This window comes from Canis lupus, chromosome 17 (assembly GCF_011100685.1).
Source record: "Canis lupus familiaris isolate Mischka breed German Shepherd chromosome 17, alternate assembly UU_Cfam_GSD_1.0, whole genome shotgun sequence".
Lineage (NCBI taxonomy): Eukaryota > Metazoa > Chordata > Mammalia > Carnivora > Canidae > Canis > Canis lupus.
The window spans coordinates 58,023,236-58,050,274 of record NC_049238.1 but is presented as its reverse complement, the minus strand read 5'-3'; the positions used below and the strand labels follow the sequence as shown (position 1 = coordinate 58,050,274).

The following is a 27,039-nucleotide window of genomic DNA, read 5'->3' as shown; positions in this document are numbered from 1 at the left end:
GCATGGCGCCCCCAGGGCCTGCGGTCAGAAGAAAGAAACCTGCACCCAAAGGCTCGGAGTTCCGAGACGCAGCCTGCAGGCAGGTGCACGCTGTGTGCTGACCGCGGTGAGCAGGCCGGCTAATAGGGACTCTGGGGCTCTAACTCTGCGCGGGCCCTGACACAGGAGAGAAGGCGCTTGCCTCTGAGCTCTGCATCCATTTCCCAAATGTTCTGGGAACGGGCAGGACAGATCTTCTGTATGTGACAGAAATGTGCGAGGGAGGGGTGGGACTAAAGGAAGCAAAGGTCCAGGAAGCCCCATCCCTGGAGAGGACCCCCCCCCCCCCCCACCACACACACACACACCACAGACACACCACACACCAACGCACACACAGCTTCAAGGACACGGGAAGCCCTCCGAGACCCCTCCTCACCAATCATGTGGGCAGCATCTCAGGAGGAGACGGCTGAGCCCGGGACAGGAGCAGGGGCAGGCCCCTGCGCAGAGGCACTTCCGGTTGAAGACAGCTCCGTTGAGCGCGTGCAGCACAGGTGTCGAGCCCTGCACCAGCCCGCCGCCTGGTAGGGGGCACCTGCCAGGGCCACGGTCAGCAGGCATCCCCACAGCCCTGCTCCCCGGGCACAGCGGGGTTGTGGAGGTGGTTACCTGCAGGGAGAAGGCGAGGACGCAGTTAGGCCTCCCAGCTGCATGGCCTCTCCCCTCCGCGGCCCGAACACCGCTTTGCGGAGCGCCAGCCTGGCGGACACGCTCAGCCACTGGGGCTGCAGGAGAGGGCCCAGGGCTCTGCCCGGGACAGCCAACGCCCGCCCTCAGGGGGCAGGAGGGATCTGCGGGTCCAGGTGCAGGTGCGAGCGGGGGGAGGAGGAGGAAGGGGCAGCCCGGCCCCTCCGGCTCTCCGCCCGGGCAGGTCAGTGGCCCAGTGCGGGGGAGCAGGGGGGGAGCCCCGGGAGCTCCGCTGCCCACTGCTCCTGCCAGCTGCCCCCGGCTCAGACGCAGGCTGGGATCTCACAAGGGAAGCAGAGGGGAAGGCACCAAAGGGGAGGCGCGGGGCTGCGGGCGCTCAGCAGCTATGCGGAGCTTCCAGAACTGGCGAGCTGATCGAGAACCTGGGTGCCGGGGCCGAAGGAGCACGGGATGGAGCCCGAGGCGAGCGTGCTGGGCGACCTCCAGCGCGGCCGGTACAGCCCGGCTCCGGCTCCTCTGTCCCTCAGCTGTGCAATGGGGGCGCCGCGGCCCCTGCCGTGCACAGGGCACGCCTACACAAAGCACCTGCAGGAGTATTTCGTTCACTCCTAGCAACGCTCCGAGGAAGGCAGTACTCCCGCTGCTCGACGGGGAGGTTCGGCTGCCCGGCCGGCGGCCGGTGTCAACAGCGGGACCTGCCCGGGCTCCCACTCCAGGAGCAGGGGCGAGCAGGCTCTGCAAAGGGAGGGACAGGGGGGCGGGGCGGACAGGAAAGGAGCGTTCCGGGGGCCACGCACACTGAGCCCGGCCTCTTGCACCAGCAGCTTGGCGTTCACCAAGTTCACATCCGCCTGACTGGCAGTGTCCTTTAGGAGGCCGACAATGACTGCAGGGCTTAGGCAGTTGCCGGCGTTCTTCAGGGGCGTCCCTGGGGACAGAGAACCTACAATAAGGTTGCTGTTTGTTGAGCAGCACAGGAGCGGGCAGGGCGCTGACACCCATCCTGGGTCAGGGACTCCTCACTGCCCGGGGCCCAAGCCCCAGCCTGCGGGCCAAGTTCCGCTTCCCTCTGGAAGGCACCCAGTTCCCTGCCTTGCTTCCTCTGGGGATCCCGCAGCTCTGACCTCCCCTATTTCTAGCAGCGCCCAGGTCTAACCACCCCCAAGCTCTTCCCACGTGAGCAGATGCTCAACGGGCCACGAGGAGGACCAGCCTCTGCGGGTGTAGGAACTAGAGCCCTGCGCAGTCTCTCAACTACATCTGCCTACGCTGGGCCCACTGGGAAAGTGGCCGGAGCCTGCAGTCGCAAAGGGAGACGAGGCCACTCTCTTTGCTCCCACCCCCAGCTGAGCAATGCCGGGGACCATCAGCTCGCCTCAGGACCCACCTTACCGTTCACGGGGCACACCCTGTCCCACCACCCTATCTGGCACACCCGCCCCGACTCTCACTTTACATGTAGAACCCAGGTTCAGACAAAGGGAAATCTCACAGAGACAGGGTCAAACCCAGAATCAAGATCCTGTCCCTTAAGCTGGGACTCCCTCCCCCAATCCTACTGCCTCTCCCATGAAACTGTCTCTCATGGAGGTTTCTCTTGCATGAAACATGTGCATCTTAAGAATACTATACAATCGTGACTTGTGAAAATCACACGTATTTCTTAGTATTTTCTGGACGTCCCCTCTGTCCCCATTGGGTAGCGAGTGAGCCCTATGCAGACAGAACAGGGGACTTGGCGTCACAAGAGCTATGTCCAGTCCTTTCCCAGCCCCTCGCTGTCTGGACTGCTACAGACACAACCTCTTCCCTCCCTCTGCAGTGTCCCCAACTCACCCTGTGTTACCACCTGGATGGTCCCTTTGGGGGATCCAGCCAGGCTTGCATCAGCGTCCCCAGAGCTTCTGCGAGACCAATCCAAGGCTTGGTGTGTGGAGAGAAGGCACTGGTAAGGGCCTGGGCATTCACCTGCACAGAACGGGGAAGCAGAGCTGAGGTCAGCACGAGGCAGGGCAGGGCTCCTGAGCACAGCTCCACAGTGGGGAGCAGAAGGCACAGGGCTGTCCTGGTTTCGGGGCCTGGGGTGGGGGGAGCGTGGAGACCACTTCCATTAGCCACCACAAGACTTGTGCCTTCAGCTTGGGAGAGCTGTAGAGCCAGAAAAGAGCACAAAATTGCCAGAAGGGGAAAAAGGCATTTCTCTACACCCTACCCCCACAAACTGTGCCCACCTCACCCCTTACACAGGAGACCGGTTGTTCCTGAGATGATGGGTCTGGACACCACAAGGAAGGTGGTCTTTGACTTAAGATGTGTGGGGAGTCACGGATCACTGGGACCTAGAGGGGTAGGTCGCTCCAAGACCTTCCCTTTTACTTTACACCTCAATTAAAAAACAAAGTGGGGGCGCCTGGGTGGCTCAGCGGTTAAGGGACTGTCTTCTGCTCAGGTCATGATCTCGGAGTCCTGGGGATTGAGCCCTACATCAGCTTCCTACTCAGCCGGGAGTCTGCTTCTCTCTCTCTCCCGCCCTCTCACTTTCTCAGCACTGGTTCTCTCTCTCTGTCAAATAAATAAATAAAAGCTTAGAAAAGAGAAAATGAGTTGTTACACGGTCATTAATCACTTTGACCAAATATCACAATTTGCCAAAGCTGTTTCACATATTTTTAATTAATTAATTATTCATTCATGAGAGACACAGACACTGGCAAAGACACAGACAGTGGGAGAAACAGGCTCCTCGCAGGCAGCCTGATGCGGGACTCAATCCCGGACCAGATTACACCCTGCTCTAAAGGCTGAGCTCAACCACTGAGCCACCCAGGTGTCACTGATTCACATACTCTTTTTTTTTTTTAAGATTGATTGATTGAATGATTGATTTATAATAGACACACATAGAGAGAGAGAAGCAGAGACATAGGCAGAGGGAGAAGCAGGCTCCATGCCGGGAGCCCGACGGGAGACTCGATCCCGGGGCTCCAGGATCGCGCCCTGGGCCAAAGGCAGGCGCTAAACCACTGAGCCACCCAGGGGATCCCCTGGATTCACATACTCTTCATGATCCTATCACTCTTCAAAGCTTGGCCCATGTGGAGTCAACCAGGAGGCCTGCCAGGCAGCTAAAGGAGACAAAAGCCACATTTCCTCCTAAAGCTGTAAGTCTAGGGTAGGGTCTGAACAGCGGGACCGTCCCAACAGGGGCTTGATAACAAAGCCAGCTTGTCCCGGGTCACAATTTCTATTCTATTTTGTGGTTCAAGATGGTCTGGCTCTGAATGAAGCATTGGGCACTTTTTGTGAGTCAAACTGTAAAGAGAACCAAGGAGTCTAAGAAGGATTTAATTCGAAACCTGGGGTGTGATATAAATCAAACAGGCTGCTGGGTTGGAAATGGCCAAGGAGGCAGGCAGCCTGGCTTGGGGCTCCTGTGGTAGGGCTCCTCTGCTCCTCTCCAGCAGGATACAGAAAGGACCAGCGTGGACCAGGAGTGGGACGAAGGAAGGCCAGTGCTGCAGCAGAGAGGAAGGGCCATGGGCCAGTGGGCTGGGCTGAGCCTGCAGCCGCTGGAGGCAAGTGTCCTCCGGGCAGCACCTGTGGACTTGGGGATGCTCACGGCAGGTCTGAGAACCAACAGGAGGGCTCTAAGAGGCAGGCGCCATTGAGCACCAACCCGACCCTAATGTGAGTCTGTGTCTAACGTTACAACCAAACTGGGGAAGATGCAGAGAAGAATTAGGGAGGGACTTCCCATGTGACACAACTGTCTTTCTTTCTAAAAGCCTACTGGAGGACAACCTGTCACGTTGGGTGGAGACTTAAATCTGCCCCAGTTGAAGGCCTTTGACCAAGAGAGTTTACTTCTGGTATAAGATGGGAACAGTCTATGGTTCCATTTGATGGAGCCGGTGGTAAGGAGCCCCCTTCACGAAAGGCCTGGACCGCCACCACCACCTACGGACTCCATGTAACCCCTGAGGGCTGCAACAGTGAGGGCAGAGGCCTGCCCGGCAAAGGGCTGCAGAGGGACAGGTGCAGCCCTGACTGGCTGGCAATGGCCTCGGTCCCAGCACGGCACCTGGGGAGAGCTGCTCAGAGGAGAGATGTGCAGAGGGAGTGAGAAAGTGTCCCCCACACTGAGGAGCCGCGAGATGCAGAAGGGAGAGGCACAGGTGGACGGGCCACGTGTTGTGGTGAGCGCCGTCCTGTGGGTCCTTCAGGGGAGTAGCTGGCTCCCCTCCTCTCTCGGGGTGTAGCAGGCAGGGTGGCCCGGCGAGCTGGCTATCACGCCAGGCCTGGCAGGCTGAACAAAGCACCCTGTGTCTTTCCTGCTACTGCTCTGTCCTCAGCAATGAAAGTCCCCACGCCGAGGGTCAGCCAGGAAGGTCAAGGACCAGCCCCGGCCCCCACCCGCCATCCCCACGGCGTCCAGCATCGCCCAGGCCACGCTCCTCCATTCTCAAAGCATGTGGAAACAAAGGAGCCTTTCTCTGGAGCCCGGGCCCTGGGAAGAGCCACAATCTCTGCACCAAGGCTACAATACGGCAGGGCCGAGCCGCCTCCCTGCAACCAGGCTGCAACTAGGAAAGCTCGGGACGGGGGCTCCCGCCGCCCCACCCAGAAGCCTGGCTCCAGAGGAGGCCTTATCTTCTACCCCCAGGGCCGAATCTGGTCAACACACCACTGCCCGCCAGAGCTGTCACCATGCCCCAAACCGGACACCACCCGCCCTCCCGGGCCTCGGCTCCTCCCTCCGACCTCCCGGCCCCAGGCCCACTTGGCCATACTTACGACGCCTGCCAGAGATTTCCCCTTCACCATGTCCACAAACTGGATGGCGATCTCTTCCCCGCAGCGGCTCTGGGCCTCCTTGGTGCTGGCGCCCAGGTGGGGGCAGCTGATGACGCGCTCATGCTCCACCAAGGCTCGGTCCCGTGGCGGCTCCTGCCGAGAGAGAGACACCTCTCGGTCGCCTGCCCAGGGAGGCTGGAGGAGAGGCGTGGGGCCGAGGATGCCTTCTACTCTGGTTCTGCTAGAAGGTTCTACGCCTTCTGTCTCTGGTTTCAACAGCCGGGTTCCTCGTCAACACCTCTCTACAGCAGAGTGGACAGGGCTAAGGACGGGATGCACATCTCGGCTCCCCCGCTTAGACCTATGTGCCTTTGGAGAAATCTCCACCTCTCTGAGCCTCGGTTTCTCCATCTATAAAATGGGTGAATACTACCCAGAACCAAACACTGTCGTGCAGACTGCACCCCAGTAATACAGGAGGTGCTCAGCCAGTGAAGCTACTGTTTGTTACTGGTTTTTGCCTCGAGCTCCCCCTCGCTCCTGAATCCTTGCAGCACTTCCAGGCCCTCTGCACAGCTGTCCCATCCTGGCTCTCACCACGACAGGTGGTCCACCTGGGCACCTCTGCCCACCCCCTCTGCTCACTGAGCACAATGTATTGCCCCTGGGAATGTCACTCAGGCCTCTTGTCTGGCCACCTGGGCCTGGGAGTGCTGTGCACTTGGTAGCATGTGCCACGAGAAGGCCAGAGACAGGCAGGGGAAGGTGCTGATCGGGAACGTCAGTACAAAGAGGGCCAGGCGCACGTCTGCCTTCCAGAAGCTTACCATCTAGTTGTGAAAGATGACCAGGAGTATAAACCCTGCGTGCTCAGGACAGGGAATACACAGTGAGGGCAACACAGTGCTCAGAGAGGGCCGGGGACGAGCCAGGGCCCCACCGCAGATATCCAGCAACCCTCCAGTGCCTAAGCCAAAATCCCTGCTCTTTGCCCTGGATCTGTGATGCTGGAGTCCACCTGGAAATGCACTGTCCGTCATTCCTCTGGTGTAAGGTGGGGGGGTGGCTCGGGCGAGCAACGACGGGGTCTCTGGCTCCGACAGAGAGACTGGGGGAGAGCAGCCCCCAGGGCACAGGGGACCCCTTCTGGCCATTCGCCTCAGGCTGTCCTCCCTCCCCAGAAGACACGAAGGAAAGGAAAGCCAACAGACACTGGGCAGAATGTCTTTTTGGCAACGGGATTCATTTCATCAGAGACCTCGGTCAATAATTAAGAGACCTTAAACCCGGCCCCAAATGCTCTCTCTCTGCCGCAAACCCTCAGCCTCAGAACGGATGTGCCGCGCGGTCCTCCCTGCAGTCATCAACAGGACAGCAGCGCAGGGAGCCCGGGACCAGGAACTGGGTCCTATTTAAAATCTGAGTTTTGCAAAGACCACCCGGCGGCCTGTGCACTGCACTCCGGAGGGCTCCCCAAACCACAAAGGCGTTATTCTCGGCAACATAATTCCTCCTGAGTGCCGTGGAGGCCTCCTTAAGGCAAAGACCTTCTTCGTGCACACTGGGCTTTCTCGGCCCTGGGCCCCTTGTCACCGCTCCTCTCCTCCACCAGGCACTCACCTCTGTAAACACGTCCAGCGCGGCACCAGCACACTGGCCAGAGCGCAGGGCCCGGAGCAGGGCCCCCTCGTCCACGATCCCTCCCCGAGCGCAGTTCACCACGCGCACCCCCTTCTTGCACTGGGCAAAGGTGCTGTCGTTCAGCAGGCCTGCAAGGAGGGAAGGGCTTTCCTGCGGCACCGCTGCCCGGGACCCCAGCACCAGTGCCAGCAGCCCTCCCTGCCTCGTACCAGCTCCTTCCCCACACGCCGACAGCCTCTCTGGTCTCACCTCTCCCTTCTCACAGGCTCGGGGGCAAAGGCCCTGTTGTGGATTTAGACCGAACTCAGTCTAGAAACATCCTAGAGTCCCGGAGATCCTAGTGTTTTGAGTAAGTCCCGGAACCGGAAAGGCCAGCAGCGGCCCCAGCAAACACCATGGGGTCACGGGTGGTACGTGTCGAGCCATGCATTTCCAGCTAGCTCATCCCTCCTCCGTGGGATGCAGGATCAGCTAGCAGAGCATCACTCCATGCTCGAGGGCCCTAGTCCACATGCCTGCGGAGGCCCAGGCTGAGGGCCCACCCTTCTCTGGTCTGTGGCTTCCGTGGCCGACCCACAGGCAGGGACGCACATACCTGTGGTGGAGGGCAGCAGAGGTGTGTGCACAGTGATAAAGTCACAGAGAGGCCAGATCTCCTCCAGGGGCAGCTGCTGGACACCAAAGGAGGCCGAGACCTCTGGCGCAATGATGGGGTCGTACCCTACGGTCTGGTCAGAAACGAGAGAGAGACGAGCAAATGTCACTGTTCCTTACTAGTACTGGTATCATTATGATGGAGGCCATTTATCGGGCATTTACCAAGTACTACTGCTAAGTCTGTCCAAATACGGTAATACAACAAGGGTTGATACTATTCTACTTTAGAGCTGAACAAAGTGGGGCTCTCTATTTAGGAGGGGCTGGCCCAGAGTGTGAAGGGAGTTTGTTTACCTCCGAGCTCTTAACCATGAACAGATGCAAGAACAGCGTGTGTGTGCGTGTGTGCACATGTGCGTGTGTGAGGTTGGATAAGGGGGAGCTCAGAACCTTTAGCAAACAGGGAACCCAGGAGAGGCAGGACAGCCACGTGGGGAGCAGAGACACACTACACTAGCAGGGTATAACCAGGCGAGAGAGGACAGGTTGGCCACAGCCGAGGACCCTCAGGGCCAGAGAACAGGCAGGGGCCCTGACTCTTGCACAGACTGAGAAAGAAGTAGGTTGGGGCAGCGGTGCAGAGCAGGGCAGGCAAGGAGACCAAGACCGGTCGCTGGGGAGGAGTGCTGACCCGCCAGCGGGCAAGGTTTGGTCCCATCCTGAAGTGCCCTTTCAGAAGGCTCCAAATGCATCTAGTCTCGGAAGGCATAACTGGGTGACTCACCACACAGAGGCCTCAATGCTCAGGACGGATCCTTTCAACAGGGCAGGAGTGACAGGGAATAGGGAGCAAGGATCAGGAGGAGAAAAAAGGAGGCACCAAGGCACCATAGAAGGCACAGGTCCCAGAAAGAACCTTCCTCTGGGCAGATTCCTGCCTGCCCCGATTTACCAACGAGGAAACTAAGGCAGAGAGGTGAAATGATTCAACCAAGGTCGCATGGTTGGCAGATGGTCGAGTGTGGATAAGAAGAATGTCTGGATTTGGAAGCCTGCACCCCTGGTGCCCACCCTTCTAGGTGGGGTGAGGTCAGGGGGCTCACAGCCCCACCTGAGCAACCGGGTAGAGTCGATGGAAACATGTCCTGTATCAGAACAGTGTCGGGCACCAGTCACACATGTCCTCAGCAAGGGCAAGCCTCTAAAGGTGATCAAGCCAGCACCAGCAGCTGGGATTCGAAGAATCCACAACCACCAGGACGCAGCCACCTCTTGACACAGCAGAGACATAATCCACTTTCTGTCTGGTCACCGGGGAGGCCTGCCGCGGCTCCCTCCTTCGGCTTGGCCGGGGCCGCAGCACCCACTGGGGGAAAGAGGCGTAGGAGCCTTAACAATCTCAAAGGCATCCGTGTCCTCAAGAAGGCAGGACGCAGCTGCAGGAGCCAAGGGACGGACGCTGACCCAGGAGACCTGGACCTGGGTCCTCAGTACGAAGTGAAGGAGCTGGGTGGATGATTTCAAAGTCATCGCCTGCTCCAACACTCAGTCATTCAATATTCCTTGAAAAGACAGTTCTCTTAACCCTGAAATGTTAGGGGCGAACCCCAGAATGTTCAGAGGCGGCCTGGCACTGAACAAAAGGTAACAAGCAGAACAGAAGGCCTAATACTGGAAACCGTCATCATGTCTGTGTGGTGGAACTCATTTTTGTTCTCCTTTATGCTTTCCTGTGCTTTGTAATGCTTCCCCTGCTCATCATGAATTTCCTTGTGGGAAACAGAAAAGTCATCTCGAAAATACTGGCAAAGAGGATTCCTGTGTAACCAATTCCGCCCTTGCAGAGAAGAGACTGACATGGTCGTGAATGAGGAACAAGTTTCAGATCACAGTTTTCATCAACAGCCTGTGGAGGAAGCAAAGCCAAGGGGGAGATTTTGGGGGAGAGGCTGTAGGATTGAAAGCTCACAACCCCCAGCCCCAGTGGTCATTCCCCCCTCAGCTGTAACCTACTCGTTTCCGGGGGAACAAGCAGCGTCCAGGGGAGGAGAGAGGATCCCTTACAAGTGCTCTTTGTCTGCCAGCTCAGGGCTGCCTGGAACAAGGGCCCTGTTCATCTATAATCCAGATGTACTTCGTTCACGTGAGCGGGGGAGGACGGGGACCGCCAGCAGAGGTCACAGAGCTGACCCCGATGGAGGCGAGCTCCCGCCACTCTGGGGCTTGGGGCTCTCGGGAGTCCAGAAGCAGCACGGAGCGCTGGGAGGAAGGGTCCCGTGGGCGGAGCCGGGCCTAGTGCTGGGGGCCTGCACCCTGTGCTGGGTGCCTGCAGCTGGTGGGGAGCAGACGGGGAAGGAGGGGACCCGCATCCTCCACAGCGGTCAGCAGGGTCTGACTCAGCTGTCTTTCTCTTGTTCGGCTGCAGACAACTGCAGGGTAGAATTCGGCTGAGAAAACGGTTTTCAGTTTTCACTCGGGAGACCCAGGGCAGATGGCAGCTGAACACGGCTAGGAGCTGGGATTCCTACACCAAGAGACCACATTGCAGGGAGTCGAAAGAGTATATGGTTGGGCCCAGGGGAACAATGTCTGAGTAGGGTCCTAACGCACCCTGGAACGGGTCAGATGTCCCGATACTCACACGTTGCAGCACTTCCAGGTATGTACCCTCTGAAGACTACCCTACGGAGGAGCCTGAGGGAGAGCCACCAAGGGGTTCTCCACCTGAATCCCAGCCTCAGGACAGGCTCCTAACGCTGGGGAGCAGGGGAACCCCAGCTTTTCAAGTGGCGCTACAGAGCCACGTCCTAGCTGGTGTCATAAAAGACAGCCTTGTGAGGATGACTACACCTCCCCTGGGCCTCTGGCTTAACAGTGGATGCCTGAGAGCAAGGAGGCTTTCACGGTGAAGGGGTTCCAGGAAAGGAGCCTAATCATCACATCCTCCTACTGCCTCACAGCTAATTCTTCGGGCTGAAGATGAGAACTCTCTTCCCTTCACACAATGACATCTTACTCAGAAACCCACTATAAAAAACGATCAGAGCTGCAGAGGTGAAGGCCCAGAGCCCTACCACTTACTCTCTCTCTCTAGGGTCCCATCCCCATGTCCCTAAGGTACCTTCCCAGAACTTGGGGCTCTGGGAAGAATGTAAAAAAATCAGTACTCTGGCGCAGTAGGAATTCCAGTTACCAGACTGAGCTAGGAGCATCCTGAGGAGATTTCATCCCGAGGAAGGTCGAGCACAGTGACAGAGCAGAGACCGTCTAACTCACCTGGATCAGGCATGAAGACAGTGGTGGGGATGCAAGACAAAGCGTACTAGATCGGAAGTCAGGAGACCTGGAGCTCAAGCTGGACTCCACCATTTACCAGTCCTATTATCTCAAACATACCATATAACCTTCCTGGGCCTCAGTTTCCTTGTCTGTAAACCTGGAATAAGAATATTGACCCTGCAGGGGTCACTGCAAGCACAGTCTCTGACACAGTAGACCTCAGTAAACATTAGCTGGGCCTGAGAGAATTGGTGACATCTGGTGCCTCAGGTTCAATGTCCATCCCTCTGGGATAACTTCAGATTCATCACAACACGGGCCACCAAGAAACCGTTAGGAGATCCTGGCCTGTTCCTCACAGCAAACCTTGGTAAGAGTGCAAGGCTCAGTTGCTGGCTGGCTTGGCCTGCTAACACTCTAGCGGGCATGCTGGCATGAATGAGTTGTGTCTCCAGAGTGTACAACATAACATGTTCAGCAAATGGGTTGAGAAAAAGCTCCAGGCAGAAAGAACACCATGGAGCATCAGACTCAGATGACTCCGACAACCAGCAGGCTGCAGATGGCCAGAATGATTCTGACACCCACATCTGTGCCATGTGGCTCAGAGCAAGTCAGGTAGCTCAGGTGGCACGTGAAGATTCCTCTCCAGGCCTGTCTGGTTGGGATGGGGGCCTAGGTGGGCTTTCTCTCCCCAACACACAGCGCCCCCGCCAGGTGCTGTGGGAAGCCAGGTGGCTGAGCTCCCTAGCAGAGCTAAGGTCTAGGATCCCCGCTTCCCTGAGGGAGCAGATAGTGACAAAGAAGGGACGGGAAAGGAAAGGGGGCAGTCCCTACCCAACGTCTGAGCACAAGAGGGACTCTGTTGATTGCTCCTGTGACACAAAGGGGTCAACTCTTAAATCACGATGTTCTGGAAGGGTTGGATGTTAGTTACCCAGCCTAATTAGTGACTAACAGCCTAGGGGACAGATTTTAGCCCAGGGGACATCCCAGGACCAGGGAAGGAAGGGGTGATCAAAATATCTTCACGTGCTTTGCAGCACTGCCCGAGCCACCCAACCAGAACTACTCAGGGTGCCCTATGCCTTCTGGTCCCACTCTGTCTTAATTACAGTGTGCCCACGAGTTACTGTAACAAACCACAGTCCTTAATAATTTTACTCTATTTCCTATGATCACACAAAACTCTCCCTGCTAAAGACCATTCCGCAGATAAAGAAACTCGTAGCCCATGGGCAATGGGTGCTCAGAGCTATGACAGCTTTAAAGGCCATCTGCTTCTACCTCTCTGCCCATGCTCACACCTCGTCCTCACATACTGGCCAGGTGCTTAGCCAGTCTCATGTTGAGTATCTGCAGTACTGGGAGACTAACTCTCTCATTCCATTTGGGGCCAGCTCTGGCTAGAGCTCTGTCCCCCATGGCTTGTACCTACTGGTCCTCCTGAGATCCACTCCTTGGGGAGCATGACTCTTCTATAGAAGAGCTAGTCAATGGCCTCCCAAGTCATGACGGGGCTGTGACCCCAGTGCCTCCAATCCTTCCTTAGGAAGTACAGACCATAAGGAATGTCACCGTCCCTGTGCTGGAAGTCATACTTCTTTTAATGCTACCAAAAGTCACATTACCTTTTCTATTAGCCATGCCACTGTGAACCACACTGCGTTTCTGTCAACCCAAGGTCCCCTCCCCTAGAAAAGGGTTTTAACAACACCTCTACATCCAAATGTGTTTGGTTGCTTTGGGGGCCCATATAGAGGGTCCTGGTAGGTATCTTAGCCCAACTTCTTATTAGGATGCCCAACCTTGCTAGCCTTCTCACATCATTTAAGATATGATTCCACAGTCTTAAGAATTAATCACCTCCCCCTGCTTCCTATCACCCAGACTGCTGATGAGAAGGATGGGTAAGGCATAGCCCTGCATCATCCTGTACCATCTCCCTTCAGACTGAGACGGAGCTATCCTTCAACCCGTTAGTAAGCTTTCGCACCAAGATTACAGTCTTCATCTTAACCCCAAGGGTGTCAGGGAAGATCTCACCAATGTCTCACTAAGTCCACATTTCCAAACAATCTACACATCTGTCCTTGAGGAAGAAGCCAAATAAAAGCAATTCGTCCACACAACAGAACCCCATGGAAGAGTTTACAAATAGGGTAAATTTATTTATTCCAAGATCTACGTTTTACCACCATGTACAGTATTGTATTTTCTATAGGCATAGACTCCCCCCCACACACACACACACACAATGAGAAAGAACTCTATGTGTTCCACATAAATGCACAGAAAAAAGTCCGAGATGATACACAGCAAACTGATGTTACCTCACAGGTGACTGGGAGCAGACCAGGATTGGGGTGGTAAACAAGGAGATGAGGATCTATATTTTAATTTTTGTGAAAATCCCTTCACCTATTACATGACTAAAATACAATTTTAAATCATCCAGGTATAAGACCCCTAAGTATGTCCATGACGATCGGTTTAATATTGGCTTCTAAAGGGAGAACAAGGCCAATTTAAAACAACTTGTGCTTAGTGAACACTGAGCATGGTTTCCTGACTGGATGCTGATAAACTCTTTCACAGCCTGTTTTAGAATCTTCCCTCCTTGTGCTTTCGAAAATCTTGCTTCCCCAACTGTTCAAACACCAACTGAGGAGCTTTGGATGATGCAGGTCCATAATCTGTCTGCCCCGAGGCAAAATTCATCTGGGCCTAGGTATCAGTTAGGAAACTCAGTCAAAGTGAGCCCTGAGCGTGAACAAAGGCCACTTGGGCCACTGCAAAATGACCGGGGCTGCTGGCAAGGGCAGGGGGCGGGTGACCGTTTCAAGGTGTGTTTCAGCGGTTTATAAAGATCATGTCCCAGAAGCAGGATAACCTACAGGGACCGGCCAGAGATATCCAGACAGAAGAACCCCCGAGGGGAGCAGTGACGTGCTGCAACATACAAAAGCACGCAAACCCTCAAAGTCACGCTGGGAATTCGGGCGTGTCGTGTGAGGTATGCCTGGACACACAGAATGACATTCATGAACAGGTTCTAGACGTTTCTGATCAAACACATGTCTGAGGGGTGTCAGCCACTTCCACTGAGATGCTCAGAATCCATATCCCTCCAAGCCTCTCGGGAGCAGCCTGGCAGCAGCTGAGTAGCTGAGCACAGAAGCTTACTGATCACGTCCCTCACTCAGCAAACGAGGTGGGGCTTTTTGTCTGGGTAAGTCACTCCCCCAAAGTCTCAAGTCCTTGATAATGAAGGCTCCTGAGCAAGCAGAGTCCAGTGAGCTGTGGCGCTGTGGGGAAGGGGAGGGAACTTAACAGAGGAGCAGCTGGGCCAAACAGCCTGTCCCCAAGTCTCTGTGTCATCAATGAGGCGCTCACCTGTCTGAGTATGGCACTCCGAGTTTTACTTAACCCCCGGCCCCTGATTTTACAGGATCAGAATTCCAGGTGAGCTAAGCCTTTACTTTAATCCCTCACAGAAGAGGAAGAGAAAGCTCTCCTTGCAGCACAGGGCACCTGGCCAGCCCTGCACAGGAGGGACTGGCTTTGGTTTGTTCTCATGATCAGTGGATCCTGCTGGGCCACAGGCCCCTCTCCGGGATCTAGAGAAACGTGCGGAGGCTTAGGAAGATGTCTGGCTGATGTAAATAAGTGTGTGGGGAATAAGGACAGGAGGGAGAGGAAGATGTTCCGCGTGGTGTAATGGGATGCCCTCCTGTTTACCTTCCATTGCTGGAGGCCTCAGCAAAAATTCACAAACTCCTGATATCAATATAAAAATTAAGGGTTAACCCGTAGGGTTCCCTTTAACTCTATGAAGCTGGGGGGACAAAGAAAACGGGAGGAAGAAGGAAAGAGAAGGGAAATGCCAGAGCAGCTCCATGTAAAGTTTTCTAGAAATGATCTGATTGTCAAAACTGTTTTTTTTTTTTTTTTTTATGTTTAACGAAAGCCTTCCTGGCGGCAGTTTGAATATATCATCCCCCCACGGCAGAGAGGGCACGAGGAGTGAACAAGGAGATGTCTGCTAGCACACCTAGCCACCCTGTCACCCGCCCCTACAGGTCCCCTCCCATGGCTCTGGGGCCACCGCTCTGCAAGGTCTCCTGGCTTGGCCTCAGGGTGTGGCACTGCTCTCGATGACAGCCTTCCCTTGACCAGAAGAACCACTGAGTTCCCAGAATAGGGTAAAGCAGGGTCCTGGAGGGAAACAGGGGTCAGGGAGAATTGCTGAGAAATGCGTGAGGTGCTCCAGCCACCACGGGATTAACATCGTGTCACGGCATTTGCACAATCATCTTGCCGTGTCTTCTGACTGTGGAGTGGAGCCAGAAGGTGGATGGATAACGGCCCTGCTATAAGGCTACAGATGTGCTCCTGTTTTTCGGAATTATCACAGGCAACAGACACAGCAAAACAAAGAGCCCTTGCGGCAGCAGAGGCGAAGCAGCACAGGATACGAGCCCCTCTGTTCCGCTGGGACTCAAGAGCGGAGGGACCTCCACCAAGGATGCCCGGACTCTGAGGTCAGGCCAACATCCCTGCCCTCCCCGGCTACACCGCCTACTTCGGTAGAGGCTCTGAAGGAGGGTCAGCCCCTCCTAGGAAAAAGCCTTTACCTTTTCTTAAGCAAACCTGCCTCTCTCAAAACTGCTACAGGGAGCCCCACACCAAAGGGCCTCACCGACCTCTTACCTTCATCCCAAAGGACTGCATTCGAGTGGCCACCTCTCTCCCAATTCTGCCCAGGCCAAGAATTCCCAGGATCTTCCCATTTAGCTCTGTTCCCATGAACTGCAACCAAACAAGCAAGAGGCAACGCGGCCAGAGTAAGCCCCGGGAGTGAGGCCTCGGGCGCCGAGCTGGGCGGGACGAGGCAGGACTGGCCGCTCACCTTCTTCCTTTCCCACTTGCCGTCCTTCATGGAAGCTGTCGCCTGGGGGATGTGCCTGCAAGGACAGACAGGTTCAGTGGGCCGACATGGGAGGTGATGTGAGGTCTGCACAGCCACCCTCTCTGTCAGTCAGTCATTCCCAGGGCGAACCAGGCTCAGGCTGGTCTAGAGCTCGGGTACAGAGACCCGGAGCAGAGCAGAGGAAAACCTGTCAGGCACACCTGATGTGGGAGCCCCGGGATTTCTGTTCCCAGCTGGGAGTCTGAGAGTCAGTCAACTGCTGAGTGACAAGCATGTAGAAAGCAAGCACCAGTCCTCCACGGTTCACAGGGATAACAAAATGGGGGTGTTGAGGGGCTCTGAGAACATCCAGTGCTCCAGAAGTTCACGGATTTTCATTTTCCTCTTTCATCCAAGCCCGCAACCTGCACTGTCCACCGTATCAGCAGACAGCTGGGTATTTCCCTTCCTCGAGAGTTCCTGAAACCCCAGCAGTCTCAGGCTGCACTGGAATGGGGGGAGGGGATGCTATAGTCCATACCACCCCTTCTCCAAACCACCCCCAGCCCAGCCTCTCTCCTCTGATTGGTTAACACGGCGGGGGGGGTCTGAGTCTCCACGTGTTTCTGGAAGGGACAGAGGCAGTTAGGGCAGAGTCAGAGGTGAGAGGACAAGATTACGTCACGTGGGATGTGGTCACCCAGGCTTCTCTGGAAGAGAATCCGGGAGACAGGAAACAATGTTTAAAATGTTTAAGGAGTCCATGCTCTACTTTAGACACTCCATGAGACATGCTTGGAGATGCTTTAGCGCATGTAACGCTCACAACAACTGCGTGGAGACAACTGGGGACTCAACATCTTGCAGGACATCACCCCATCGGAAGTAGTTGAATGGACTCAAAGAACATTCCCAGCAGTGAGCCTCCTCGGTATTTAAATGCGGTCTTTCCTGCAGGCCACAAAACTCAGAGTGGGGTGTGTGTGTGTGTGTGTGTGTGCGCGCGCGCGTGTAAGAGGGAGAGACTCCAACATAATGTCCCTGTAGCTCCATCGCGGATTTCTTATAAAAAAGCATTCTCTCATGTCTACACATCGCCAGGACATGCTTCCATCTGCGAGTCCAGCTGACGGGGGATCTGTGCTCCTGGGATCTCGTGGGCAAACTCCCAAAGCCTCAGTAACAAGCCTCCTGGGGAAGAAGCTCCGTCACCGGATGGTAGGCTGCTCTGGTCCATCATCCTCAGTAGAGGGTCCTCGTTTCAGGAATGTCGCAAGGACAATGACTTGCCTTGAGGAAGTGCCCCCTTCTCAGCAAGGCTAGCCCGCTCACCTGCCCCTGACCAAGTGAGACAGAGCCCACCCGGCTCCTCTCAGGTCTGGCTCACGTCCTGCTCTTGGCCCTCCTGGCCCCACGGTGCCATCTAAGAGAGCTGCATGTGGCACTGTGGGGCACGGGATAGCAGGCCGCTCAGGGATCCTCTCCAGGCACTTTGGGGTCCCCACCGGGCCAGTTTGGGGAGGACCATGGTGTAGGGGAGGGGCATCCCAAGAACTGAATGGTAGCCATCCTGACTTAGAGAAAGAGAAGGTAAGGTGGGAGAGATGACTTCAAAGCAGGTTGCATTCTCCTCTTTCTTTCTGTGTCATTGTTCTGTTCCTAGACCTCAGGAGCCCCTGCTGTGAGTTCAAAGTCCCCCACTGTGAGGCCCATGCAGGCCCCCTCTCCACCCACATTGCTCAATGCTCTCAACCTTCTGTCCAGAACTCCCACTCTGCTGTTGCTGCCCTGCTGGAAAAGCAGTCTGAGCAGACACACCAGAAGGTGTGGGAGACTCCATTCCTCCTCAATAGGGTGCTTGTTTGTTAGTTTTGATGCATCTTTGATGAGTGAGGTCATTGGGTGAGAGGTTGGAAATGGGCCGCTGTCTTGAAATCATTCCACTTTATCTACTCTCTTAAACAAAGCTGGTCCCGCAATAGGAGAAAATGATTTCTGGCTCCCAAGCCTTCCCTTCCACCTCCAGAAAACCAATGAGAGAATTAAATAGATAGAAAGCTGACAGATCAGTCCCTAACTCAAAACCAAAACCAAAACCAGCACTGAATTTAATAGCACAAGTGAAACCAGGGCATCGGGCTTCTCTGGGAGAAACACGTCCAGCCCAGATGTTGTGGGAGATCCAGACAGCCAGCTCCCGGACCCCGTCCTGGCTGGGTCCCTTCTGCTGTGCACGCTGCCCATGCTCTTTGCTTTCTCCAGTCTCCTCTCCTCTCTTCACTGGCCAGTGAGTAGCAGTGAAGACTTAAGAGCTCAGGTAGAAATCTTGGGGAGCATCAGAACAAAGGTCAGCTCCTCCAGACCCTGCCCCAGCAGGAGGGAGAACAGGTCTCCAGAGGGGAAAACAGTAATTTCTTGGCCCCAGAAGCTTCAGGCCTGAGTAGAGAGAGAAAGAGCCCTGGCTGCCAGGGTCCCCTGGTTTAAGCATCCCAGGCTGTGTGAAGGGACCTAGTGAACTCCCTGCCCTGTCCACTGGCCCCTCGCCCTCCCCACTGGCCACACAGGTGCCTGAATTGCCTACTCGACAGCAGGGCTCAATGCCATCATTTTCTACCCAATACAGTAAGGCTCATGTACACTCTGTGCCACAGCCGGTGGTTCTTAGGCTGTGCCCTCTACTCAAGAGCCCCACACCCCCAGAGTTCCTGCTGGAAGAGCAAGACACTTCCCCACTTGAGTCCCCTTGTGTTAAGAATCCACAGGTTGGCACAGGGATCCCAGAGCAGTTCTTACTCCATCCTATCACAATAAAGATCTGAAAGGTTAGTGACAGAGGTAAGCCCGGGGTCAGAACAGTCAGTGAGGGACACAGCCCAGTGGGGGGAATCCAGAGAGCGCTTCCTTGATGAACTAATACTCGAGCTTAATCTTGAAGAACAAGAGTTATCTGGATAAAGATGATGGGGAAGACTTCAGTTGAAAGTTATGTATTGATAATTCAACATTGGTTCATTGATTGTGACCAATGCACCATACTAACGTATGATGTGAATAATACGGAAGACTGGGTATGACATATGTGGGACCTTCTATCTTTACGACTTTTCTTTATATCTAAAACTCCTAAAATAAAAAATTAGTTAAAAAATCCCTATGCCAAATTTCATCCCATACCAATGAAATCAGAATTTCTGGGGTGCAAGTCAGGCATTAGGAGTGTTTTAAGATCCAAGATGTTATCAATGTGCAGAAAAGTCTGGGACCTCTGGGGTATGAGAAGTCTCTGAGGCATGGAGGTTGCTACACTTTGGCATTAATTCACTCAATAATGTTCTGAACTAAATAAAAATGTTGCGTGTTGCCTCTGTTTTATAACCTGTGTGAAGTTGTATTTTTAATAACGAGTGTAATAAAGTACTAGAACGACTCGGAAAAGAAATGATGATGGAGAAGGATATTCCAGGGAGCAGAAACCATATTTGTGAGGCTTGGAGGTGCAAGAAGCCGGAGGATGGCATGGACACAGGAAATGACCAAGGAGGAGAGGAAGATGGCACATAATCATTTTCTCGGTGAGCCTGCTCCCAGGTAAGGAGCAGCCATGCCGAACGCCCCCCCCCTCCACTCATTTGTGAGAAGCTGTCTGACCTTTGTGTGCCAGGACCACTGTATTGAATGTCCCATAAAGACGGGTGGCCTCGAAAATTCTCGGCTGTCTGCACAGTGTCAGGCTGAAGCGTTTCTACCCTTCTTCAGGGCACGTTATTTGGGGAGTCGTAATCATGGACACAGAAGAGGCTGCCTCTGCTGAGAAGATGGACTTACCTGGCCAGGCACATGATCATCCCGCAGGTGAGCTCTGCAGCACTCAGGCTGTTCCCATTGGGGGTGCTAAAGATGGAAGAGGAGAGGGGATGTCAGTGCGTCCAGAGCCCATCTTCCCACTCCTGTCCCAAGAGAAGGCCGTGAGTGAAGTGTGCTCAGGCTCCTGCCCCCTCTGCTCACCTGCTCTTAAGTCCAACCCCCAACCCGCAGGCCTCCAACCTGGCCTCTCCGATGGACACCTGCCCTAAACCCAGGGGAGGGAAACCCCCTTGCCCTGGCTGCATGTTTCACATGGAGGGACTTCAGGTAGAGCAACACACTTGGCCTCCTACCCACACTCCCTTCTCCCAAGGCAGAGAAGTGTCTCATTCGATGGGGAGATATGTGGGTGGCTCAGCATTTCTCTTCCCTCTTGTTTCAGGATCTACCTGCCCACCGAAACCACAGATTCCCGCTACTCTATGCCATTGATCTTACTGAGGCTGTGCAGAAGATGCGTGAGCCAGCCCGTCACATCACGTCAGCCCACTGCCTACACACCTTCACCTAGTTGCCCAGCCCAGCCTCTATCAGTGACAAAGCTAGGATTTTTATCTTCACCTGTTTGACTTCTCCTATTTCTCAACAAGTTCCAAAGTGAGAACGCTTCCTCACACCTTAATGCACAGGGCCATGTTGACGAGGGCCATGCTGACTCTGCCCATTTCACAGAAAGGAGAATACAGCTGAAATCCATGAATCTATTTTTCTTTTTTCAAAGGCTCTCTCACTCTTTTTTTTTTTTTTTTTTGGTTTTTGAACTGTTTATTAACACACATGTTTACCTTTTTTTGTCCTTTTTTGGATCTATTCATTTCTGGAAATGAAAGTTACAAGGAGGAAAAGGCAAGAGATCTTATCCCCCCAAAAAAAGTCAAGAGTAAAGGATTCTCAGAGTTTGTCTTTCTACCGAGCTTCCTGCCTAACCCTGCGAACAGGCTGTACTAGGATGTAGGAAGGGGTGCAGGGCTGAGGGCTCTGCCTCTGTGTCCAGGGGAAGAATGTAGGACGGGTTACCATTTAACATTTCTTCGGTTGGATGTTGACCTCAGTCAGATGACCGATCAGTTCACCCATGCTCTGTAAGAGGAGAGAAGGGAGGGGAAATTTTTGGGGACGCTGAATTTCCTGAGAGAAGGGAGAAGGCTTGAGGACGAAGAAGTGGGCAACAATGACCTGGCCACATCATCTAAGGGCCAGCCGGGAGCCAGGAATGTGTGGCCCAGCCCTGGCATGCAGTCACAACCTCTGCTCTGAGTTTCTGCAAAAACAGCCCTCACCCTTCCCTTCTTGGCCCTGGAGTGTGAAAGAGAAACTGCGACCCTGGCTGCTGAAGGACGAGGGCAGTGAGGAAAGGAAAGGATGTAGAGCCGCTCAACTAGCAAAGGCTGTGCATCTGCACAGGGCAGAAAGCAAAGCAGAGCCTAGGAAAACCCTGCTCCAGACACAGCAGCGGAGGGGGAGGAGTATCCCTGGAACAGGGGATGCAGATGGATTCACTAACAAACATTCTTCTAATTCCCCAACCAGGCTGCAGCGCAGATGTCTGTGGGGTGGGTTTGTCCAGTGACTTGAGATCACAAGGACAGCCTCCTCCTCAAAAACCTGAGGAACCAGGACGCTGTGAGCGAGACCCGACTGTCTGGACTCCGCCTGGACCAGGCATCCTCGTGGGAGCCCTTCTTACTCTGACCCGGTCTTCACTAACCCAAGTGTCCCCCTCCCCACTCGTGGTGAGCCTCTACACCCACCCCCGGGGGCTTCGCGACTTACTTCATGACCAGAATGCCCTTCCTGGTTGCAGCCTCCAGGTCCACATTGTCCACGCCTGTGCCAGCCCTGCCCACCACCTGGAGCTTCTCTGCTGCGTTGATGACGTCAGCAGTCACCTTGGTGGCCGAGCGGACGATGAGGCCTTCACAGTCCTGGGGCAGAAGACACTCTTGTCCACAGCCGGTCTTCAAGACCGCCTTGCACCCATTCTGCCAGAGTGGGAGTCCCTGCATGCCGGCCGACTTCGGATGTATGTGCGCAGAGAAAAGAAGCAGACAGCATATGCATCCGAAAGGGTCTGCCATCAGGCAGGCCTGGGGTCAAATCCAAGCTGCATCCCCCATGAGCTAGGATTCTGAGGTTTGGCTGCCTTGAGTGTGTGAGGAGGAAGTGAGAAGTGATAGAGAGAGCAACGGACATGCGCTCTGGCCCTCCTCAGAGGCCATCACCTCCTCCACTGGGCCCCAAGAATCTGGCCTCCTCAAGCGCTTTCTCCAAGGCCACCAGCACCCTCCCCAAACCTTAGGAATCTGCCTCCCACAGGGGTGGCTGCACGCTCTCCCGCAGTCCACCCACCTCGTGCTTGCAGGCCCCAGGACAAGCACAGAAACGGCACTACCAGACTTCCACAGGCACAGCCTTCGCCATGGAGGGATCTCCCTCAGGACTGTTACCCTGTGGTCTCTCCACACTTTTCCCACAAGGGTGGTGTCCCTCAGACCAGCTTCCTTTGAAGCCAGGAAGTCTGAAGAGTCTCCAGTCAGACTAGTGCAGATGTTCATTCAGAGCTCACCTGACCCAGGTAGGGCATCTGCCTTTGGAGACTCCCCTTCAACAGACCCTGGTCCCACAACCTACATGGCCAGGGCCCACCAGCCTTCAAGGTCGCTTAACACCCTCCACTACCCCCACTTCATTCAATTGCATCACCGATCGAGATATTCAACCAGCACCTATTGATCGCGTCTACTGGCGGCCTATCTCTGTGACCCCTCAAGACCCCTGCACTCCTGGGTACCACCCCCTACTCCGGTCAAAGGTCATCCCTCCAAGACTCCACTCCAAGATGCCTGCTCCTCTACTCTGTTACGCAAACTGGAGGCCTTTGCAAATCCTCCCCCTTCCACGGTGCAGTGTGCTGTGACTACAACTTTCTTTTCTCCAGGGCTCTGCAGTCCATTTTGGCAAATCTCAAAACTGCCCCCATTCTGCTGTCTACTGCTCTCTGCAGCTGCCTTACAGCTGGAAAAAGGCAACGGTTCTGCTGGATTTATGGCTGTTCTAAGCAAACTATGCTAACTCAGCAGTGGAAAGCCATTCACGTTTCTCAAGTTCAAACATGCCTCCTTTCCCAAGGAGGACAGGCTTGGCCTTGAGGGTAATTCTAGCATGGCTGGTGCCTCTGACATAAATCATAAGGAAAGTCCAATTCTCCAGGTCATTGCTGCTCAGCTAGAGAATGCAGGGAGGTGTCGGTTGGCACAATATGCGAGAACCTGATTTAGGAAATGTCTATTTAACTTTTGCAAATTAAATCCTAGTGCAAAAGGCCGAGAACTTGCTAACTTTTTTTCAAATGTTTATTTATTTATTTTTGAGAGAGAGAGAGAGAAAGAGAGAGAGAGAGAGAGAGAGAGAGAGTGCACTCAAGTGGGAGGAAAGGCATAGGGAGAGAGAATCCTCAAGCTGACTCCCTGCTGAGCACAGAGGCTGACTGGGCCCTCAGTCCCAGAACCCTGAGATCAGGACCTGAGCCAAAATCAAGAGTCAGACCCTCAACTGAATGAGCCACCCAGGTGCACCGGAACTTACTTTCAAAAGATGGACTCTTGCATGGACAAGTTTCCCATTCTTTATCCTTTTTAAAATTCTGAGCCAAAAATAACAAACGTGCTCAGTAAGTTAAGTGCATTATTAGCATGTGGCTTATTGGCTATTTTTTTGCTATTCAATAAAACAAAGAAAAATGTATGTATCACATATAGCAAGGGTATTATTTCATGAAACTTTACTGTGTGTATTGTACACATATGTATGTATATACCGAGTTATGTTGTATAATGAATTTCTTCTCGTGGGTCGTGGTCAAAGTTTAAAAACCACGGATACATGGTAAGATTTAAAGGTTCCTGCGTATTAGGTTTATGTAAGATGTCAGATCGGCTGACGGAAGAGGAGTCCCCGGTCTAAGAGTTTGTGAGTTCTGAACACGATGCTTTACTCTTCTAAGCCAGGGTTTTCTAAACTTTTTTGAATAAGACTTATGGTAAGAAATATATGGGGACACCTGGGTGACTCAGTGGTGGAGTGTCTGCCTTTCACTCAGGTCATGATCACAGGATCCTCGGATGGAGTTCTGCCTATGTCTTCTCCCTCTGCCTATGTCTCTGCCTCTCCCTGTGTCTCTCATGAATAAAGAAATAAAATCTTTTTTTTTTTTTTTAAGAAAGAACGAAACATACGTTTAGGTTGTGATTTTATACTCACAAACTACACAGACAGCACAACTGCCCATATAATTGAAACAAATTTCCCGACACACTACTGATTGCCTATCTGCTTTGCTTCCTGATATTTCTTATTCTGGTTTTTAAAATGCTAATCATGACCCATTAAACCTACTTCGCTCCCCAATACTGTACTGTGACCTGCGTGGAGTCTGAAAAGCACCATTCTCAGGGGTAATTGTACTTCCCGACCATGGAGTCAGTGAGAGCAAACTGTGCCTGCCCAGAATACCAAGGAGCGGGAAGAGAGGCCGGGCCTGGGCAGGCAACGAGCTCCAACTTCTGTCAATATGAAAGATTTAATGGGAGAGGGCAGGGGCCACCAACTCAGACACCTCCCCACCCAGAATAAGAAGACATAGTGTGGACACGAGGCCTCTCCAGGTTGAGCAACTGGTATTCTGACGTGAACGTTTTACAAAGACAGACAGGAAGGCTGGGGGTTCCCAAACTGCCCAACGAGGCCGCCAGCCAGTAGCCAACAAACACCCCTCCTCGCCTGCCAGGAGATTTCAGTGCCTTTAATATATCCTCCAAATTGCTGCTCCAGATCCCAGCAATCCACCCAGCCAACTTCCCAACTTCTCGGAACCCCTCCACTAGAGGAGAGGCCTCCAGTTCCTCTCAATTCTGCCTTTAACATCCCCCCCACCGTCCCTCTCTCAAAATCCTAGAAATTAGGATTTCTAATTTCCACAAGAAAGCTGCAAAGCCCTAAGTGAGGCCACTCATCCCACCCTGTTGCTCTGGCGGAGGGAGGGTCAGAAGCTGGTCTAGAAGCCACTGCACTGCCTTCTGGCCATTGCCCTGAGCCAAGGCCACTGATAGCACCCATACAAAAGAGGAGGTGACAAGTGTGAGGTGCCTGTCTCCCATCCAGTCCTACCGTGTTCCAGGATCAGATCCCAAGCCCCTGTCCCCCACCCCATTCAGGCTAAGCACCCGTCTTGTTCCACTTTTGCAGGGGAGGTGAAGGGGGAGGCTAGGCTGCTGGGGGTCTCACTTGGGGCTTTGTCTGTACTGTGTCATCTGGTCAACCCTGGAGCGCTGGCCAGGCCCCCTGACTGGTCCACAAGCCTCTTGAAGGCAGGGCCGGGTCAGCCGCTTCTCCAAGTACAGGACAGTACAGGGTTACTCTCTAAGTCACCAGATACAGCACCGGCGCGGGTGCGGTGGGGTGGGAGGAGGGCAGCCTCGTGGAGAAACACAGCGGCAGGTGCCAGGGCAGACAAGGGAGCGCAGTGGGTTTCCAGCACCGTGTGGTTCCAGCACAGCTAAAGCGACTGCAGCCGCCTCTGCGGTTTTTCAGTCAAGGGCCCCTCCAGGGAGAAAATGGAACAGGTGCATGTGCGCTGGGGCCGCGGGGTCGTGGGAGCTGGAAGGTGGGGTGCTGGGTGCAGGAGCAGAGCCAAGAGGTCACGCAAGAAACGTCCGAAGGCTGCACGAGGCAGCCAGCCCCACAGGCCCCTTACAAACAAGCAGGGAAAGATCCGAAGTAGATTGCGCCAACTTTGAGCGCAACGAGCTGGCCCGAGAGGTTTGCTACGACGCAGAGACTCCCCGGGGGCTTGTGGGGTCGGGCTCATCCAGCTGGCCATTCCTGACCGCGGCCGAGGCCCCCGGGGAGGCGGGCAGCGGGAGGTAAGTGAGCCGGGATCCCGGGGGCGGGGGGGGCGGGGCGGCCGCAGGGGCGGTCCTAGGACCGGGGCGCCCCCGCCCGCCCCCTTCCCCCGAGAGCTCCCCGGAGGCCCAGGGGCGGGGAGAGCGCGCGGCGGTCTTGCATCAGACGAGAGGCGGGCGCGGGGCTTGCGGGCCTGGCCCGGTCGCCTGGCCTGCGCTGCAGCCCCTCCCGCTGCCACGGGCCAGGCTGGGGCTCCGCCGGCGCCCCCCACGGAAAGCTGGAGCCGCAGGCCGAGCCGGGACTAGTCGGAGGGTGGCGGTCCCCGGGCTCCCCGCGCCGAAGCCTCTGCGCTCCCCGTCCCCGCGGGCTGAGAGGCGGCGCCGCGCTGCCGGGGCCACTGCCGCCGAGGCGCTGGGGGCGGCGCGGGCATCCCGCGTGCAGCCCGCGGCCCGGTGGAGCCGCCCTTCCTCCCCCACCCCCCGGCCCCCACGCGGGAGGCCCGGGACTGCCCGGGGCCGGGCCAGGGGGCGCGGGGGGCGCGCTGGCCCCGCCGTTTCCGCAGGGGATGCCGCCGAGCTCGGCGGCTCTCGTCTCCCTCCCGCCCGCCTTACCCGCAGCTCGGCCATCAGCTCCTCTTTGCTCAGGTTCTGCTTCTCCACCACCTGCAGCCCTCCATCCTGCAGGATCTGCCGGCAGCAAGGGTCCAGGCTGTCACTGATGAGCACTTTCCGCAGATTTGCGAAGGCCATCGCGGGCGTCAGCCTCGGGGTAGGCCGCCGGCGGGGCAGGAGCACCTGGGGGAGAAGCCGTGGCTCAGGTAGGCGGGCTGCTGCCTCCGGGCGGGACCTCGGCCTCCCGCCCCGCGCTTCTCTCCCCTTTCTGCGCCTGCCGCCTCCAGCGTCCTTCTGATTGGGCCGAAACACTCAAACTCTCGGTGACTCCGCCTCGTCCTCCCGCCAGAGCCGGTTCCCGCCCACTTTATTATTCTCCAGCGACGAAGTTCTCAGTCTCAGCCAAAGCCCTCCCTACACCTGGGGAGCCCGTAGAAGCCCACTCTGCGCGGGTGGCAGATCTGTATCTCAAAAGAAGTATCTGTTCTCGCCCTGAGAGCATTGCTACACGTTCCCTTCTTTCTTAAGAACATCTTCAAGAATTCCTCAACAAGAACTTCTTGAACGCACCTGTTGTGTGCAAGGCACCGTGCTGGATGCTGAAGGGGCTCGGCATCCTCTGGTAGGCTAACACAGACGGTACCAAAGGCAGACACGGAAAGTAACGTAGTGAAAAGCAGTAGGAGGCTTTCTGAGACCTCACAAAGCCGTGCTTAATTACAAATGAATGATGCAAGGAGAGTTCTGGGT

The 27,039-nt window shown here is 55.1% G+C and overlaps 1 protein-coding gene across 1 annotated transcript; it reads right to left on the bottom strand.

The window, feature by feature from the left end:
• Positions 1–1,283: 1,283 nt before the first annotated feature.
• On the bottom strand, positions 1,284–26,585 carry LOC119863976 (D-3-phosphoglycerate dehydrogenase). Its single transcript, XM_038561957.1, is given in 11 exon segments — positions 1,284–1,618; positions 2,527–2,565; positions 2,568–2,658; positions 5,485–5,637; positions 7,105–7,253; positions 7,721–7,853; positions 15,715–15,813; positions 15,914–15,968; positions 19,739–19,804; positions 21,551–21,702; positions 26,290–26,585. Coding segments are annotated over 11 exon segments (1,395 nt in total). The 5' UTR covers positions 26,428–26,585; the 3' UTR covers positions 1,284–1,298.
• Between the last annotated feature and the right edge of the window lie 454 nt (positions 26,586–27,039).